This window comes from Danio rerio, chromosome 1 (assembly GCF_049306965.1).
Source record: "Danio rerio strain Tuebingen ecotype United States chromosome 1, GRCz12tu, whole genome shotgun sequence".
NCBI lineage: Eukaryota > Metazoa > Chordata > Actinopteri > Cypriniformes > Danionidae > Danio > Danio rerio.
Genome location: NC_133176.1, coordinates 10,551,557 through 10,571,189, shown reverse-complemented (window position 1 = coordinate 10,571,189; position 19,633 = coordinate 10,551,557). Strand labels below are relative to the sequence as shown.

Below are 19,633 nucleotides of genomic sequence, written 5' to 3'. Positions count from 1 at the left end.
ATATATATATATATATATATATATATATATATATATAATATTCTAACAAATAGTGCAAAAGTATATTCAAAACACAATTACCAATTATATTAGCATTATTATAGTATTTTGTAATAAAGAATGTAATAAAATAACAACAACAAACAAATAGAACTAAAATATTTTCTGAATAATATTTTAGCTCCATTTCGCTGCATCTTTACAACAAAAGATTACTTTTGAATGAGGTGAGGTCCTTTGCCAAAAACAGTAACAACCATCTATTTTAAATTTCAAACACCTTGAAAAACTATTTACTCCAAACATGAGTTTCTCTCTTCTGTTGACCATAAAAGAAGATATTTTGAAGAATGAACGTTTTTCAAAATATCTTTCAACAGAAGAAAGAAACTCATAAAAGTTTTTAATCATTTGAGGGTGAGTAAATTCCATTAATAAAATTTAATCTATGGGCAAAATATACCTTTAATTTTGGATAAGACTTAAAATAAATGGTAAAATTGCTACAATGAATGTATAAATAATTAAATAAAAAAATATGAATTATAAAATAATTTTACAATAATAATAATAAAAACATCACAAGAAATTAGAAATAAGAAAATAAGAAATTAACACAATAATGAATTGTAAAATAATTCTAAATATGAAATGATACATTGTAAAATAAAAAAAATAATTATAATTTAAGGAATAAAATCTAAAAACCTAATTAAACTTATTTTAAAAGTATTTAAAAACATTATAAAAATGTATAATAAAACAACAGTGTATAATATTTAATTAGGTATATACTGCAAACACATTTTCAAAACACAATTATTAACTGTAAGCATTAGATCATACCACTTTGTAATACTAAAATAAAATAAAATAACTAAAAATAACTAAACTAAATATTTTCTCAATGACATTTCAGGTCCAAGGGCGGCATGGCGGCACAGTGGGTAGCACTGTCGCCTCACACCAAGAAGGTCACTGGTTTGAGCCTCGGCTGGGTCAGCTGGCGTTTCTGTGTGGAGTTTGCAAAGTCCAAAGACATATAGGTGAATTGGGTAAGATAAAATTTGCCGTAGTGTATGTGTGTGAATGGAAGTGTGTGGGTGTTTTCCAGTACTGGGTTGATGCTGGAAGGGCATCTGCTGCGTGGAACATATGCTGGATAAGTTGGCGGTTCATTCCGCTGTGGCGACCCCAGTTTATTAAAGAGACTAAGCTGAAAAGAAAATGAATGAATGAGTTTTAGCTCCATTTAATGTAAGTTGCTTCTTTATACCAAAAGATGACTTTTAGATGGGGTCTCTCAACATGGGCTAAAGAATAACAATCATCTATTTTAAAATTCAAACACCTTGAAGAAACATTTTACCCCCCAAAAAAAACACAAAATCTGCCATAATTTAAATTATTTGAATTTATCCTCCATTCCAAACACTATTTCTCCCATTGACCATAAAAGAAGATACTTTGAAGAATGTTCATAATTAGTTTTTTTCAAAATATCTTTTAAGAGAAGAAAGAAACATCAAGAAATGTCATGATTTTGCCCTGGCTGGTTCAGTTGGCATTTCTGTGAAGAGTTTGCATGTTCTCCCCAATGGATGAGTTTGTATGTTTCCCAGTAATGGGTTGCAGCTGAAAGTGCATCTGCTGTGTAAAACTTATGCGGAATAAGTTGGCGGTTCATTCTAACTAGCCGCAGGAAAAAGAATAAATAAATGTAAAAAATGAATCAGTTTAATAGATTTTTCCATGTGTTTAACCATGTGCCACGTGCACAGTTGGTGTTGTGTTTTTACTATTCATGCAGCATTAAAGTCTGTTTAGTATCTAATCTCAAAGTCAATTTTAAAGCCAGTATCTTGCTCCAGTTTTACTTCTTGCCAGCTAAACCAACGTGCTTTTAATGCTTTGTGTACTTTTGTGCATGTGCGAATGGTCAAACGAGGGCACGTTTTCCTTTGTGCAGGGGAAAAAATAGCATGTCGATTATGATAACACACATTTTTATTTGTACAAGTGTGGGTGTAAGTGTGGAGGAGAAAAAAAAGCAAGATAAACCGAAAGGTTGCCCTTGTAACGTTGTTTTGGTTTTTGTGCAACAAGGTCAGTGAGCAATAACAAACAGCATTTCAATATCCTTCCATACATTTTCCTTTAGCTTAGTCTGTTTATTTATCAGGAGTCGCCACAGCGGAATGAACCGCCAACGTATCCAGCATATGTTTTACACAGCGGATGCCCTTCCAGCTGCAATACTGGGAAACACCTATACATCCTTAATAACACACATTCACTACGGCCTATTCAGTTCACCTACAGCGCATGTCTTTGGACCGGAGCAAACTGGAGGAAACCCACACCAACAGGGGCAGAACATGCAAACTCCACACGGAAATGCCAACTAAGCAGGAGCTCGAACCAGTAACCTTCTTGCTGTGAGGTGACAGTGCTAACCACTGAGCCACTGCCGCCCCGTATTTCTTATCCATTATGTTATTTTAAAAAGTCTATAAAAGTCACTTTGTTCAACTGTAGAATTGAATTTTCAACACCAAAAGACGACAGAGCAGAGATCAAGCTCCCATAATGCAATTCACAACCATAAACAAACAGAAAACACTTTTGAATCACAAAATAGCGAGTGTTAATCAACAGATATTTGTTAAAGTGCAAGACGTTACTTTAATAAGCTGTGTAGGTGTTTTTGTCTGTCTCTTACTGAAGTGTTTCCTAATAAGGTTGTTTACTGTTTTTCATGGCAGCTTCTCCACGCTCGTGTTCACGACTTTCTCCTGTCCAGTTCATTCACAAATGCACACGTCACGCGTCCAGCGTTTCCTCATTAAAACAGCACAAGTGTCTCTCTAAAAGGTTGTCATGGCAGTTAGATAATTTTAGCATGTGTGAAACGGTGGGTTGCATGATGTACTCAAGTTTTTGCATAAAACAAGAAAGCCTCCTTTAAAGCTGCATAAATTATGCATATGCTATATTAAACAGTCCAAAAATAGCAGATTAACCTGACAACTGTCTTGACAATTTGGATGGTTATTCATTCATTCATTCATTTTTCTTCAGCTTAGTCCTTTATTTATCATGGGTCGCCACAGCAGAATGAACTGCCAGCTATTTCAATATATGTTTCACACAGCGGATGCCCTTCCAGCTGCAACCCAGTGCTGGGAAACACCCATACACTCTCGCAATCACACACACGTTCATGCACCATGGGCAATTTTGTTTACCCAATTGACCTAGTGCATGTCTTTGGACTGTGAGAGAAATCGGAGCACTCAAAGGAAAACCAACGCCAGCATGGGGAGAACATGCAAACTCCACACAGAAATGGCAACTGATCCAGCCAAGGCTCAAACCAGTTTCATATTCCGACATCTTATCAATTAGAAATTATTAGATGGGAGGTTTAGGTTTTGACTCAAAAGGACATTTTTTATACCTTTTTTACCATTAAATGTTCATGCAATGGCTCTCTTGAAAAACTGATGGGTCAAACTAAGTAAGCATGTTGTTATTGCATGCTGTTATCTGCCCATATATATATATATATATATATATATATATATATATATATATATATATATATATATATATATATATATATACATACACACACACACACACACACATGTCCATAAACCAGAGTCTATATGTTTAGTTAGATTAGATCTCTTTATAGGTCAAAGACAAGATGCCCAGATAGTGTCTGAATCAAATTGCATTTTCAACAGTGACTTTATATGCATAGAAAGGATATTAAATATGAGTATTGTATACTTTTATGTTACATAAAGGGTTGTATAAATGTAAGAAGGGACGTCATGGTGGCGCAGTGGGTAGCGCGATCGCCTCACAGCAAGACGGTCACTGGTTCGAGCCTTGGATGGATCAGTTGGCATTTTCTGTGTGGAGTTTGCATGTTCTTCTTTTGTTCGCATGGGTTTTCCCCACAAGTTCAAAAACATGCGGTATGGGTGAATTGGGTAAGCTAAATAGTTTGTAGTGTATGTGTGTGAATGAGTGTGTATGGATGTTTCCCAGTGATGGGTTGTAGCTGGAAGGACATCCAATGCATAAAACATTTGCTGGATGAATTGGCGGTCCATTCCGCTGTGGCGACCTCAGATTAATAAAGGGACTAAGCCGAATAGAAAATGAATAAATGAATAAATGCAAAAATATGAGTAAAATAATGTTTTGTCATTTAACGTAACAGATATTTAAACATTTTTCACCACTTATTCTAACCATATTTATATATGAAGGTATATGAGTGATTCATTTTATTCTTTTTTAATTATTATTAATTTGTTATAAACCAAAAGATGTCAAGTGTTATGAAAGATGGCAAAGTATAACAATGATGTTGTTTATTTGAGGTGTGCATGCAGTGTGCATTTGGGGGGATGCATGCAGTTAAATTTTTAAAGGAATTCTTGCTATAAATATGCCTGACAAGATTGTTTTAAGTCTTTGGTGTATAGCCTAATAACATGTCTCTGCTGACAACCACCGAATGTCATGTGTGAAAAAAATGTAAAACTGTATTACACTTTAATTGTTTTAATGGATGAAAACCCCTCTCCGCCTTTGACCTGTAAGACACATTTTCATTAAGATGCATTATTAAAATTTCATTAAAAGCAGAAGAACACAAGTTGACTGGAACATATTTGCATTTATTCACTCACAAAAGATCACTTTAGCTCTCATTTAGAGAGACCAGACATACAGCATTCAGAGAATTCCCTTAAATGATAATGATAAAGCATAAACACACATAAAACATTTATGTGGGGTCTATATTTGATCCAGATCACTTAAGCATCAGTATGATGCATAACTACATTTTCATATAAATGTCCATCAAGACAAGATGCAGCTGTTGTTTTTCTTCATTGGGGGCTTTTCCCGCTTCTCTGTGAGCTCTCTGGACATTGTCTGTGTCCGTCTGCGCAGTGCCGGACTCACCCGGCTCGGTAACTTCATCTGTTGAAGCAAGTCCCGAAACACGGCTGTGACATTGTCGCCGGTGCGCGCGGAGGTTTCCACGAAGCCCGCGCCCCAGTCCTCCTCCACCGCGCGCATCGCCTCCGCAGTGGCCTGGCGACTCCGGCTGCACAGGTCCGCTTTGTTCTCGATCACCGTGATGCCAGTAAAACTCTCTCCTTTTAGCTCCAGAATCTCCTCACGAAGTCTCTGCACCTCCTCCAGGGAATCTGGCTCGTCGGCTGCGTACACGAGCGCAAACGCGTCCCCGGTTCGGATGCAAAGAGCGCGCATCGCAGGAAAGGAATAACTTCCGCTCGTATCCAAGATCTCAATGCGCACCCGAGCGCCTTCAGTGTCGTACTCGAGCGCGTGAAGCTCTTCCACCGTGCGCGTGTATTTGGAGTCGAATCGATCCTGCAAGAAGCGGGTGATCAGGGCGGTTTTACCAACCCCGGCTGCGCCCAGAAACACAAAGCGCACCGTCCGACGCTCCTGCACTAACAGAGACATCTTGCCTCAGTTATTAATTTAATAAGTTACAGCTCTCAGAGGAGACTTTTGATGAGCAAATCTGAGCGTCATCGAGATGCTGACCTGCAATGTTTAACAGAGACAAGAATTGCTGTCCTTATATTAGCCCACCTGCGTCCTACGCACTGATCAGGTGTGGCCAATGGAAACGCAAGTGACGTGACGCGTGGGTGTCTTGCGTTGTAGAGGTTCAGTTTGCAAGACAGTGTGCTTATTATTCAGTGTGTTCGGGAGTTCAGCGAGGGTCAGTGGGAAATTTTCGGGTCGCAATTTGCGCAACCGGTTGAGGTTTCTCGCGCAAGAGTGGTCTGTTAGCGCTTTCAAATAGTTTTTGCAAAGTAGTTACCTTTTTTATTAAGTAAAACACTTAGAAAGAGTTTTGCTAGAAAACCTCTTGGCAATTAAAAATGCAAGTCAAAGGCAGCAGCACAAGCTCAGAAGCTTAATGTGCTCAGGAAGGTCCATTTAGTCTGTGAATTAAAGGTATACATTTTTCAGCTAGATCATTTTTTTTTTGTTTTAAGCCTTCAGACTATAAAGCCATTTGATTGATTTTTGTTTCACCTCAATACATTTTTTGACTCAGAGACTCAAAGTGCCAGTAACCATTCACATGTATTTAAAGAATCATCATGGATGATTTCAGCTAATAATCTTGCTTATTGTTCTTCTGTAAGGTACACGGCTTTTATAATAGTAGATTTACATTTTTAGGTGATAGATCTCTTTAAGTATCAATAACCAAATTTACTTGCTTTTCCACATATGCGATATTTAAAAAGATAATAAACTATCATTTTTTGTCACACAACACAATACTGTATCCTCAGAGGAACATGATTTCTGCTTGCATTAGTCTTTAAATCTTTTCTGAAACCTTTGAAAAAAGTCAAATGTCATGTTAATAATTAATTTTATTTGCAAATTAATTAGCTTTAACTTAACAACTGGATCTGTTTATATGCAAATGTCAAACATTTGTTCCATTTATGCATCATAACCTATTAATTCGAAAAGAAGAACTCAAACAATATTAATTGCAGAGACAACAATGCCGCTTTTTAAAAGAGCTGCTGCATATTTTGTTCTCAATCATGTTTTATCTTTAAATAGAATCAGTTTTTAATTTGTGAGTTATTATAGAGAGCTATGCTGTCCCAAACAGGATTTCTGACTGGAGAATGCTTGACATATTGTAGGTGTGGTTTGGCAGCTTGCTAAAACACCTATAGCAGGGTTAATTATTGAACTTTACAAGACTATTTGATGAATAATGTTTAATCATCTCAAGCTTGATGTACTGACTGACCTTTCATAAGACTCCAGGAAATATTAATAATACTACCAGTAATAGCTTAATTATTCATCATACTACATATTTTATATAATTCTTCCATGAAAAAATGAATAAAAATATTGGCTTTAATAGTCAAATGCTTCTATAAGCAAGGCTGGGATTGTTATCAAAGCAGGCAACCCCATCCTGAGGTCAGGTACAGCTCACATGCTTCATGAGGCCATCACGTCAGAGATGACTTTCCACTTGCTGCATATTTAAAATCATGCTATCTGACGGTAGTCATGGCAATACACACGGTCATCTCAGAGCAAAGACATTTTACAGACATAAACTGGATTTACGCAATTCTGAAGCGACAATAATAATTTGGTTTTAGTTTAGATGCTGTTGTTTTTTATGCATGCTCTATTATGCATCACTTTAAAAATTGATTGTGTAACAAGTGCAACTAAAAGTTAGATCAAAATTTCAGATCTACAAAAATGCATTTGTAATCGCATTTGGGAAACAGGATATTTACAAGACAACCATGGCTTCATGTATTTGAGTACATTTAGTACATTGTATTTATGAGCAACAACAAGGTAAGCTTTTGTGAAATCAGACCGGAAATGTCAGAGAGCAAGAACTGACCTTTTATGTGCAAATCCTCCGGATTAACCTACTGGGGACACACCGTCTTCACTCCACATGCAGATACATCTGAATAACACTATCACCTCCACAAACCATTACGTCAGACCACAGGTACGTGCTCGCAGAGAACAAGTGTCCTGATACAGAAACACTAAATAAAAAACTGATGCAAATCTTATTAGGTGATATTAGACATGTGTTATTATTTTTGTAGTATAATAAAAATGTGGCGATGCAGTGGTGCAATAGGTAGTGCTGTCGCCTCGAAGCAAGAAGGTCGCTGGGTCACTGGTTCGAACCTCGGCTCTGTTAGCGTTTCTGTGTGGAGTTTGCATGTTCTCCCTGTGTTCATGTGGGTTTCCTCCGGGTGCTCTGGTTTCCCCCACTGTCCAAAGACATGCGGTACAGGTAAATTGGGCAGGCTAAATTGTCCGTAGTGTATGAGTGTGAATGAGTGTGTGTGGATGTTTCCCAGAGATGGGTTGTGGCTGAAAGGGCATCCGCTGCGTAAAAACGTGCTGGATAAGTTGGCAGTTCATTCCGCTGTGGCGACCCCGGATTAATAAAAGGACTAAGCCGAAAGAAAATGAATGAATGTGTTTTCAGTCGTTTGCACATGGTCAGGGTATTAACTGACTGAATATATAGAAAAGGTATCATGATGATATAAAGTATATGAGATGATGTTGGATGATATGAGTTTTTTTTGTACCACCCTGCTTTACGTAAATATGGTGTTGTAAGTATAATTGTTTTCTACACTGTCCAATTAAAAAATCAGTGAAAAAAAATTTCCTTTATTTTCCTTTTTGACTCTAAACATACCATCAAAAATCACACAGGTGCCAATTTCACATCCATCACATCCGTTATGGAGCCTTTTTCTAATAAATGCAAAAATTGTCAAATAAAATAAAACCAATCATGTTTGTTCTATAGTGAGCCAAGCCTTAGATTAGCATTATTTTGGGGTTGTGCACTCTACAAAGTATGTTGTATACTGTAAGCTCGCAGACTTTTTTCGTCACATCCATAACGCATGTTAATTTTCCTCAATTAAAATATAAAATATGTTTACAGATTGTGATGAGCTGTTTTGGAAAAAAATAAACAGATGTTTCAATATAATCTTAACGTATACTTTCTACGTTAACTTATGTTTAAACATTTCATGGCAAATGTGACATCCATAATACTGGACTAAAACATCTAATATTCTCTTTTAAAATATTTTTTTATGAAAAATGTTACTTTCCTTACCACTCTCCTCTAATTTTTAGAGCACAAACACCTTCTAATTCATTAAAAAGAGGCACATTTACAGTCTTGGCTGGTGGCAGAAAGGTTAATGATAAATGCAGAAACCACCTGCTATATTGGCCACTTGAACCTACAATAGCAACTAATATCTGTACACGTGAGCCTTTAAAACAAGATTTATGAAGCACCATTCTCTCTTATGCAAATATTCACCTTTAGCTAATATTTAATCTACAACTGCAAACCTTACAGCAGCCAGATGGGGAAGACGACCTCAAATCTGCTGCCAAGCACATGAGAAACTTGTGGACAGACATTAGTGACGAGTCCCGATGACATGATCAGACAGGTCATGCACAAGTCCGTTTTAACCTAAATACTGTTCTTCTGCGACTATTTAATGTGATAATTTAATACATTACACTGTAATACTAGTAGGAAAACCGAGTAACTTCATATACAGTCTTTGTTTACGCGATAGCGAAGTTTGATAAAAGTGAGTTGTTATCGATTAGTTTAGTCTGCAGTCAGAACTCGCGGGACGGTTGAGCGTGGCAAAATATTCCGCAAGTCTTGTCAGGTTAGAAACTAAAGTAACGTTAAAAAGATACTTTTGAGAGTATTGTTTTCCTCCTGTGTGTGTGTGAATGGGTGTTTGGTTTGTATAAACGATCGCCTGACCAGCCAAATATGTTTATTTGTGAATTTATTGCGTCAGATGATATGTGGTTGTTTGTTGTTTACTCTATATGTTCATTTTCTTGTGTCAGATTTATACTTGACAAGTAAGTTTTAGCTGTAAAAATATGAATAAACATGTGCAGATAAGTTTACAGGATGTCGGAGGAGATTCTCCATAACGAGGACAAAGAGACTGTAAGTTCTTGTTTATGTTTTATATATATACTTGTGAACGACCTAGATAAAAAATGCTTTTAATTATCCAGACAACTAACCACAACTGCTTTATGTAAATAACCAAACTACCTGTACAATTACAGTGTTGACATGTAAGTACCATGGTATTTTGTAAAGCACGCGATGTAAATACTATGTAGTGTCGTTGTATTAACGTCTGAAATCCTACCTGTACCACAGTAGCCTTTTTAATTACCTTAATATTCAATGTTTTTATTTTGTGTTTGTACATAAAATGCAGTAAAATAAAATATATTTAACTGTCATTGATGTAATATTCTAGCTGAGGAGAAGACTGGAGCAGTTGAAGCAAGAATATGAAAGGACGGCGCAAAGACTACAGGTAAAGATGTGCTATATTTATGGTTATACAAGAATTATTCGTCAAGCTGATGTTCAAATTGTTCAAAGCTTGAATTGTAGTATATTTTAATCAGTCAAAGCTGTTGATGATGTTTATGTATTTTTGCTTTTTTTAAAGAGAGCAGAGCATCATGATGCCATTCGCAGACACAGACTTACACAGATTGAGTTGTCACAGACTTCTGAGCCGTCCTCTGCAGCTTCTTCCATGTCAACCTCAGATCATTTTGAAAACCATCAGAATCTGCAATTACAAACAAGTAAGGCCAGTTTCAATGTAAAGAAACACATGCAAATAGAACTGTTAATGTTACTGAATTATAATGAAGTTTTACTCTTATTTGTGTATTGCAAATAACTAAAGGTAGCATAATTTTTTTTTATAACTTATCATTTAATGTTTTAAACATTAAGCCATTAAGCCTCTACAAGGCTACATTATTTTCATTTATTGCTAAGGTAATGCTTTCTCAATATTTTTAAGTTTTACTTTTAAATACATTTAATGTTTTAATTTAAAATGTATTTTATTTTATGAAAACAAATGTTTTCATAATTTTTATATAACAAACATATTTTTAGAACTTTCACCATACATTTGTCCACTATTAATACTGTAGAAATAGCAGTTTCTTTACAACTGGACATATGAACAGAAAAAAACAACCCTTGGACAATAAGAAAAAAAAGTGTTTTTATCCAGATTTAGGTGTAGTGCTAAAGTTAAAGTGTGTTCAAATTACATAAAGCCTATTTAAAATTCTAATCAATTCTGAATACTAACAAACATTGGTTTTCATTTTGCTCTCCAGACAGAAACATCTCAGATTTTTCTGCTGTTGAGAAAACCCCTGCCTTCCAATTGCAACTAGCTGAGATTACATCTACACCGTCTTTGTACTCCCCTGCATGCAAGCGAAGCCCTGCTCACCGGCTCCGTTCAAAACGCAGTCGACTGCGCCTACAGAACAAAGAGCGAGAATCAGACACTGACATCAGCCAAGAGAATATCCATGAAAGAGAGAACGCCGAAATAAGGGAATGTCCTAATAGTAAAGGGAACAGTCTGAAAAAAGTTAAAAATGAAGAGAAGGACTTTGAAAAGATAAAAGAAAGAGACATTGAGAAGGAGAAGTGTAAGGATAGGCCATCACGAGTAAAAACAGACAGTAAAATTGTGAAGCCACCTCAAGTTCTGGAGAATGATGGGAAAAAAGAGGAACACTGTGTATTAAACTGCTCTGTGAGTCAATCAAATGACAAACTGCCAGTGGTTTCAAGTATAGAAATTCATTTAGAAAATCAAAATGCTGACAGTAGCAAGGCAGAGGTTGATTTACCTCTTACTGATTGGCCTGTTAAGGAAGAATTACACTTTGGTCCACCAGTGTCTATCTCATTTTTCTCTCAGTCAGCTGAGGCAACTGACAAATCAGTAGAGATGTTAAAACAAACCAAACAGCCATCAACTAAAAAAGATTATGATGACAAAATTGATGTTAAACAATCCTCATTTACATCTGGTGTTCTAGACTCATGCACACTTGTCGAGGGTTTACCATTTCCAGTGGAGTATTATGTTCGGACGACACGACGCATGGCTGCATCTAACAGCTCCATTGATCTAGATGCTGTCATTTATAGCCAGCTCACAGGAGGGCGAGGCAGACGCAGACTGAGCCAATCACAATTGAGCAGTAGAGGTCAGGTGACCCCAGAGCGTTTAGAACCAGTCTGTAGGACCACTGACCAACAAAGAGGCAGAGGAAGAGGACGGAGAGGGAGGAGAGGACGTCGAAGAACGACTGTAGGACCCACATCATGTGCCAATCTTACAGCAGATTCTCCAGAGTCTCTTAACAAATCTCACGATGAATTACTCAGGCAATCAGAATTGGTTCTTGAAGGTCCGCAGGTTGAGTCTCAGTCAAACGATTTGCATGAGCCTGCAGTGAATTTAAACCCAGAGCAAGGAGCTACTCAAGATTTAAAGCATCTCCCAGATTCTCAGCTTTACATTGACTCCCAACTCATCCCGGATTCAAATTTGTATCCTATTTTCAGGAGAAAGCTTGGACAAACTGGATTAGAGTCTCAGAAAGGAACAAATAAATATGGTGAGAATTATTTCCTACTTGTGGCTAAAATGTTGTGTTTCAGTCATGATTTTTTATTTGTTGTTGTTTTTTATTTTGCATTTTAGATCAGTCGCCATTTTTGCCATCATTAACTTCACTTATCCAGGGTCTTCAAGAAAAGAAAACAACAAGTGGACAAGTAACTCTTGATGATATCCAGGATTTCCACTTACCCGATGAGGATTTTGGCCAGCTGAAGCTTGAAAGATTATGCTTGCCCACTTCAATCGTAGAACCCTTCCCACAGCACCATCTAGCGTACAAAACACGGCAGAGCAGCAGGCGCCAGAGAGCGAGAAAGTGTAAAACTGATGCACATTTTTCAGTGGGGGAATTGTTTACTCCAGAACCCATATATATCTCTTCACTTGAGGACAGTTTACCACATTGCCAATCAGATGCCACTGACCAATCGCAGACAGAGATACCAAAAGATCCTCATGCTGTAAATGAAATCTCTTCAGCTCTGATGAACTGCACTGAACCAGGCGAATGCATGAATAATGAGAGAAAGGTTGAATCCTCAGAAGCAGAAAACATTAAAGGGCTGCAATCACAAATACAAAAACAATCTGACATACTCCTAGAGAAAACCTCACTTTCTCCTGTGATACTGAAGTTGAGTCCATCTTTGACCGCGCACACGCAGAAGAGTCAAGATCCTGTGCTGCCATCTCTAGGAATGTCCCCTCACTTTTTGACTCCAGCTTCACCCTTAGATCTCCGGAGCCCTCTCTTTTCATCATCTGGCATCCTTAAGTCTACCTCTTCAGTGACACTCATGGGTTGTGTTTCTCCAGAATCCGTCTCAGCCAAAACTTCAGAGAACATAAAAAATAGTAACTTTATAAAGCGAGGAGGTCGAGCTGAAGTTCAGAGAGGCTCTAGGATTCAGACACCATCTAAAATGACTCAAGAGTCAATAACAAAAGCTCAAAATAATGTGAAACTGAATATGTCTTCTCAGAGGAACATTGCATTGGGATATGAACATTTAAAAAGTCCAGAAACCCCAAAGAGAGAGTCCTCATGCATCTCAGGAAATTACCTGGAACATGAAAGAAGTTTTGATGAAGAAAGCAATCTTGAATGTGGAAATAAAACCAAGTGCACAACAGAAAATGAAGCTCAGCTCCACAATAATCCCCAACTGGAGAGTATTAATCCTGTTCAAAATTGTGAAAGCTCTAAGCTTTGGTCTGAAACCCAAAGTCAAACTCCCTTTGATAAGATATCTTTGGAGACTTCTGTAAATCAGAGAACAGAAAGAAGGAATGAGTCAGAGGAATTTTCTTCCAACAATCTGACATTATTTCATGAGCAAACGCCATTCTCTGATGCAGGTCATTTTTCCACAGTCCTGCAGGAGATGCATACTTTTAAGGTGTCAGTAAAGGTTAATAAATATTTGATTGATTTGGAATGAAAATTATATTTGCTTAATATGTATATCTTTGTACTCAGGCGCTGGAAGATGGATGCGTGTTGGATTTGTGTTTGGTGCGATGGCCATCAGAGGACTGCTGCATATGTGTGGCTGGACAATGGAGTGTTTGTCTTTGGGCTCAAAGGAAGGGAGATCAGACGTGGAGTCTTTCACATTCCTGGACATTTGCACAGGTGAATTTATTTGCTAACTGCATTTCAGTGTTAATTTAAAGAGTAGTAGTTGTGGATGTTTACCATTAAAAGTAAAATATACAGTTGGGCAAATAAGTATTGGACAAATCAGCATTTTTCTCAGAAAACCTATTTCTACAGGTGCTGTTGACTTGAAATTTTCACTGAATGTTATTAACAAAAATAGAAATCCATATATGCAAAAAACCAAAACTATTTAGTTTACAAATTAAGTTATGTGTAATGAAATAAAATGACACAAGGAAAAAGTATTGAACGTGAAGAAAGGGAGGTGTAAAAAGGCAGCGAAAGCCCAGACAGCAGCTGAAATCTCTCAGTAGTTCTTTAGCAGCCCTCTGCCTTTCCTCATTGTAAATTAAAATTAGCTGCTTCAGTCAAACATCTACATAACCAGGATGATGAAGATGAAACCAGAGTGAACATTTAAGCAAGACAATGATGCAAAACACAGCCAAGGAAACTCCCTAATGCTTTCAGAGAAAGAAAATCAAGCTGTAGAATGGCCCAGCCAATCGCCTGTTTCGAATGCAGTAGTAAATACAAAATAAAGATCTGATTCAATAGACGAGACCTACAGAACCATCAAGATGTATACACTTTGTAGAAAAAAAATCACACCTGAGCAGTTCATGTGAATTAATTCTCCATATGAGAGGCGTCCTTCAGCTGCCATCACCAAAAAAGCCTTTTATATAAAGTATTAAATACGTTTCAGTAGTTCCACTCTTTCTCCTAGTGTCATTCCATTGGTATTACACAGAACTCATTTTCAGATTTTTTTTTTTGTTTGTTTTATTTTATTGTTATGTTTGTAATGTTTGTGTTTTTTTTCCAAAATATGGTTCAATTGCATGTCAACAGCTCCTTTAGAAATTCTTCTAGATTATTCACAGAAAAAAACATGACTTGTTTAATACTCATTTCCCCCACTGTATCTGTGTCCCTGCAATATTTGATTCTTCTGCTTGTATTTGCAGTCCGTCATGTCTTTGCAAGCAATTGCAGACTCTTCTGGGTTGCTTTGTGTGACTTTGGGTCAATTGGAAATTGCAGAGGCAAGGTAATAAAAACAGCATAAATGAACCGCAAAATACTGTCTGGTAGACCCTTTTGAGGGGTTTCTTCTTGCTGTTGTTGCAGAACCTAAAATCTAAGCTAATTCACCCTTTGTTTTTGAGTACAGGGTGCTCTGCTGTCCAGGTAATGATGGACCATTCTCTCAGACTGTTGTGTGCACGGACACGTTACAAGCTGTGGTCGGTGTGTCCAACTGTCGGCTAGTGTGTTGCTCCACCCCTGGATATCAGCAAAGAGTCAGCATGTTAACCTTGTCTCAAGAGGGAAGGTAACAAACCATCATGTGTATTTTAAACACCTGAACTAAAACTATTCATCATTCACTCATGTTTCATTCGTCTTATAATTACAGTGTAGTGAAAAGTCTTCCCTTCATCTCTGCTAAGCAGAACATTCAGACCCTTGCAGCTGTAGAAGGAGAAAAAGAGGCTCTGATTGGATTGACAGAATGTAAAACCCTCCTTATATGGTGATGATTTTGACAACTTATTCTGTTTAACTGCAGTGCATTTTGAAAAACCATTTTAAATGTATTCATTCAGTACAATGAGATCAAATAATAGGGATACATTCAGTTAGTGATGTTTTACTATTGTTTTATTTTTTTATTATTAAATTATGATAAAATAGTTTTGGCAGTTCAGTTTTTTATAGGTAGCCAAGTGGTGGTCCAGTTTAGATACATTTTGTGCATGTTGTCAGTTTCTTTAGTGTTTAAATGTTATAATTGATTATCCCTTTGATAAATTTTAGGAGCATGAAGTCAGGCCAGCTGCTTCAGACTATATGCCTGGAGAAGACTTTAACCAGGACCAACTGTATGAAGGGATATTCCTACAGAGTAAGTAAATGTTATGTTTTTGTAATAAAGGGAAAATGTGCTGGTAATTTACACTCTTTCAGGGCATCCAAGGCTAGGATGTCATGATTTTGCCAAGTACGATGCGATCCTGGATTAACATCTGTGCTGATCTTGGAACATCATTTTTGTTCGAAAATGTAATCCTTACCTATTCCTCACCCCTAAACCCAACCATAACTGTCAATTATTCCCAAAATCAGAGGGGAATAATAATTGGATAACAATCATGTAGAAGTGCATAAACCTAACCGTAAGCCTAAACTTAACATAAACAGAAAACATATCCCTTAATTCTGATTGGCTGATTGAAATGTTGTTCCAGGATCAACATATATGTTAATCCAAGAACATGTCGTACTTGGTGTAATCATATCCTAATTGGTTGGCGTCTAATATTAGGTGCTGTTTTTGTCTTCAGAAGATGATAGTTAGAGTTTTAGCTGAAAGATCATTGGTCATTCATAAAACGCAAGTCAGCAACTATCAGCACTATATACAGGCAAATAAAGTTAATAAACAAATATGTCAGCTCACATATGAGACCTTCATGAATGCACTCAGGACTGTTTGCAGAGGCTTTGGATCAAAGGTAATAATGTTGTGAATATGGATAAATGATCACTTTAAAGGGATGTTAATACATTCATTGGTTTATTTTCTTTTCAGCTTAGTCCCTTTATTAAACTGTGGTGGCCACAGTGGAATAAACCGCCAACTTATCCAGCACATGTTTTACACAGCTGCAACTCATCACTGAGAAACATCCATACAAACTCAATAACACACACACTCACACACACACAATTTTACGGACAATTTTGTCTTACCCAATTCACCCATTGCGCATGTCTTTGGACTTGTGGGGGAAACCGGAGCACCCGGAGGAAACCCATGTCAACACAGGGAGAACATGCAAACTCCGCACAGAAACGCCAACTGACACAGCTGAGGCTCGAACCAGCGACCTTCTTGCTGTGAGGCGATTGTGCTACTTACTGCGCCACCGTGCAGCACTTTAACTAGATAGCTCACCCAAAAATGAAAATGAACTCATTGTTTATTCTCCCTCATGTAATTTAGAACCTATGAGTTTCTTTCTTCTGTTAAATATATTTTGAAGAATTCTGATTGCTGGCACCCATCAACTTCCATAGTAAGAACAAAATTACTATGTATATCAATGGGTGCCAGATATCAGCAATTTTCAAGATATCTTTTGTGTTCAACAAAAGAACAAAACTCAAAGAGGTTTCAAACAAGTCAAGGGTGAGTAAAGGATGACAGAATTAAACATTTTGAGTCTGACATCAATGGTAATAGTAAACGCTTACAATGCACTAATATTTTCCTTAATCATGATCGCAATAAATATTCATGCCTAATATCAGATGGCCAGAAAGATTACAAAATTTTTTTTCCTTAATTTTAAAGTCCAGAGACTGTTGTGTTTGCCACAGTTTTGTAAGAAATTCACTTCAATATTTAATATGACTAAAAATTGGTCATAAACAAATATTTTCAAGCAGATACCCTTTAATAAACGTGTCAGTAATAACTTGCTTTTTTTCCTGCAGGGTGTGCTGTGTGTATTGCTTCAAAATTCTGGATATGTGTGTGATGAAGAGAGTAACACATGCCTTTTTACTCTGGTTGCCACAAATCCTCTGACTGGCAAACATATCACACTGTCCTCCATCAGCCACCCTGATCAACCCAAACAGCCGTAAGACTCGGGTTTTAGTATCCACAAAATCTTTGCTGCATTTTCTTTTCCTTTTAAATGAATTTTATGGCAAATTACAGTAAAACAAAAACAAAGACAAAAACAATTCTGTTTTTAAAAGTGTGGATAGTATCAACTTATGTAGCTGATGGTTTGAATGAATAAGCATGTTTCTCTTTCTCCAGATTATTAGATGGTGATGTCTCGGGCTCCAGGCTGGTTGGTGTTTTCCAGAATGGTCATCTCGCTGTTTGGGATCTTAGGGAGAGTGTAGCTAAAGCTACTGTTGTGCTGGATGAGTCGTGTCGATTAGCTCGATGGGCAGGACCAGACACACTACTGACTGGATATCTCAACGGGGATGTCAGTGTGTTTCATTATAAATCGGCGTAAACGGTTCATACAAAGTTTCTGTGAATCTTTTTTTAAATGTTAAAGAAAAATCAAGATACGTTTTCAGATTTCGGTTGTTTGTGCGAGTTGTGCACTGTCTTATGCAAGCTATTCATAAATATAAGCATTACCAGAAACAGTTGTACTTTTGGATATGTAAAAATATATTTTACAAAATAAAACTAAATTCTGGCAATTCTGCAGATGAAGCATTTGTTGTGTTTAATTATTATTGTTACTGTAGCTGTAAAATGTTTATAATTTAAAAAGCTTCTGTTCTTTTTTATAATAAATGGCAATTACAATATATTATATAGAGTAATGAGTAGAAAGTTCGCAACAGAGCTTTTAATTGACTCTTCTTATTTGTTTATCTCCCAAACTGAATTACCAGATGTTGAATGCACACTACTTGTCTATGTTATGCACACTACTTGTGTAAATAAATACAAATTAATTATAATTTTTTAAAATTGTGTTATAGTTCCTAAAAATTTGGGTTGCGGCTTGATGATCATGTAAAAATGTGGGTCCCATGGTCAAACCAGTTGAGAACCCCTGATCTAGAGGATTTAGGTGAACACAGCAGCACGGCGATGTGTCTAAATGTGAACAAACTCCTGATAAAAGAAAAAGCCGCCATTCTCCAATTCTCGTACTGCTCTACCGACAAAAAATGCTTGCTGCACACAAACAGCTTGGCTTTATCGACCTTGACAGCATTGCGGGGAAAAACATGCAACTAACCCCGTGGATCATAGAAATAAACACATTCAACCCTTCATGTACAGCTAAATACTGTGTGCCGTGGGTCTGTGTCTCACAGCTTGGCACTGGCAGGTCTGCCTTCCCTTCGGAAAGCACTTGCAGTCATGAATAATTAGGAAGCCGGCTCTTCTCATAGGATAAGAAAATTCAGCTATGAATAATAATAAGAAACCGACGCGTGATCTTTGCACTTGTAGTTTTGCACTACGTCGCTGATTTTGATCCTACCCCAAAAATCATTTTAAACCCGGAAGCTGAAATTAGCTGACAAAAGTTTAAAATTGTCCAGTTTGTCTTAACTGATGCTCAACACACACAAATCTGTTAAAATCTCAAAAAAGTTCTCGAGGGTTTTGTGAACTTTTAAAGGCAGTCCACAAAAACAGCTACATTGTGTTCAAAGCAGAAAATCCAGTATTCTGAAAGGTATAATAAATAATCTGATGGGTATTTTGAGCTGAAACTTTACAGACACATTCCGGAGACACAAAAGACTTATCTTACATCTTGAAAAAGGGGTAAAATAGGTTCCCTTTAAGTGTTCAGGATCAGATTCATAATTGTACTTCATACAATAAACTTTAAACAAACATTTAAAATAACATCAGAGCTAAAGTGGTTTTAGATTAACAATATTTCTGAAGTGATGTGTACAAATAAATTTATTCTAAATATAATTATATGAAATTGTCATTGACCATTTTTTTGTAAATTGCAACTATTTTAACGTTTTTATATGAGAGAAACTCCTTAGAAAAGGGTTTTTAATACAGCTAACGTTAGCTACTATGTACAACTCAAAATGTGGTTTATGAAATAAAGAACAAAGGCGCAAACGTCACTTTTTTGAATGTGCGAAATTGGATAAATGTTGCTGCTATGCACTGAGAGTTAATATAGTACATAGATACTATGAAAAAATATTCTCATAAATTATTTTAACTTAACTCGAGGGATATTTCGATTTATTCTTTGAGAGTGTTGTGTCGCGCATGCGCAGCAGCCGTCTC

General features: G+C 36.8%; 2 protein-coding genes across 2 annotated transcripts; one reads left to right on the top strand and one right to left on the bottom strand.

Moving 5' to 3' along the window:
* Positions 1-4,679: 4,679 nt before the first annotated feature.
* Positions 4,680-5,618, bottom strand: rasd3 (RASD family member 3). Its single transcript, NM_001079934.1, has one exon. The coding sequence runs from the start codon at positions 5,521-5,523 to the stop codon at positions 4,888-4,890; it is 636 nt and encodes a 211-aa protein (NP_001073403.1). The 5' UTR covers positions 5,524-5,618; the 3' UTR covers positions 4,680-4,887.
* Positions 5,619-9,265: 3,647 nt separating this feature from the next.
* On the top strand, positions 9,266-18,064 carry palb2 (partner and localizer of BRCA2). Its single transcript, XM_021471112.2, has 13 exons — positions 9,266-9,320; positions 9,565-9,616; positions 9,942-10,001; positions 10,140-10,281; positions 10,834-12,138; positions 12,225-13,543; positions 13,624-13,779; positions 14,778-14,860; positions 14,984-15,145; positions 15,230-15,346; positions 15,631-15,718; positions 17,314-17,462; positions 17,648-18,064. The coding sequence occupies exons 2-13, from the start codon at positions 9,578-9,580 to the stop codon at positions 17,853-17,855; spliced, it is 3,828 nt and encodes a 1,275-aa protein (XP_021326787.1). The 5' UTR covers positions 9,266-9,320; positions 9,565-9,577; the 3' UTR covers positions 17,856-18,064.
* The last annotated feature ends 1,569 nt before the right edge of the window (positions 18,065-19,633 follow it).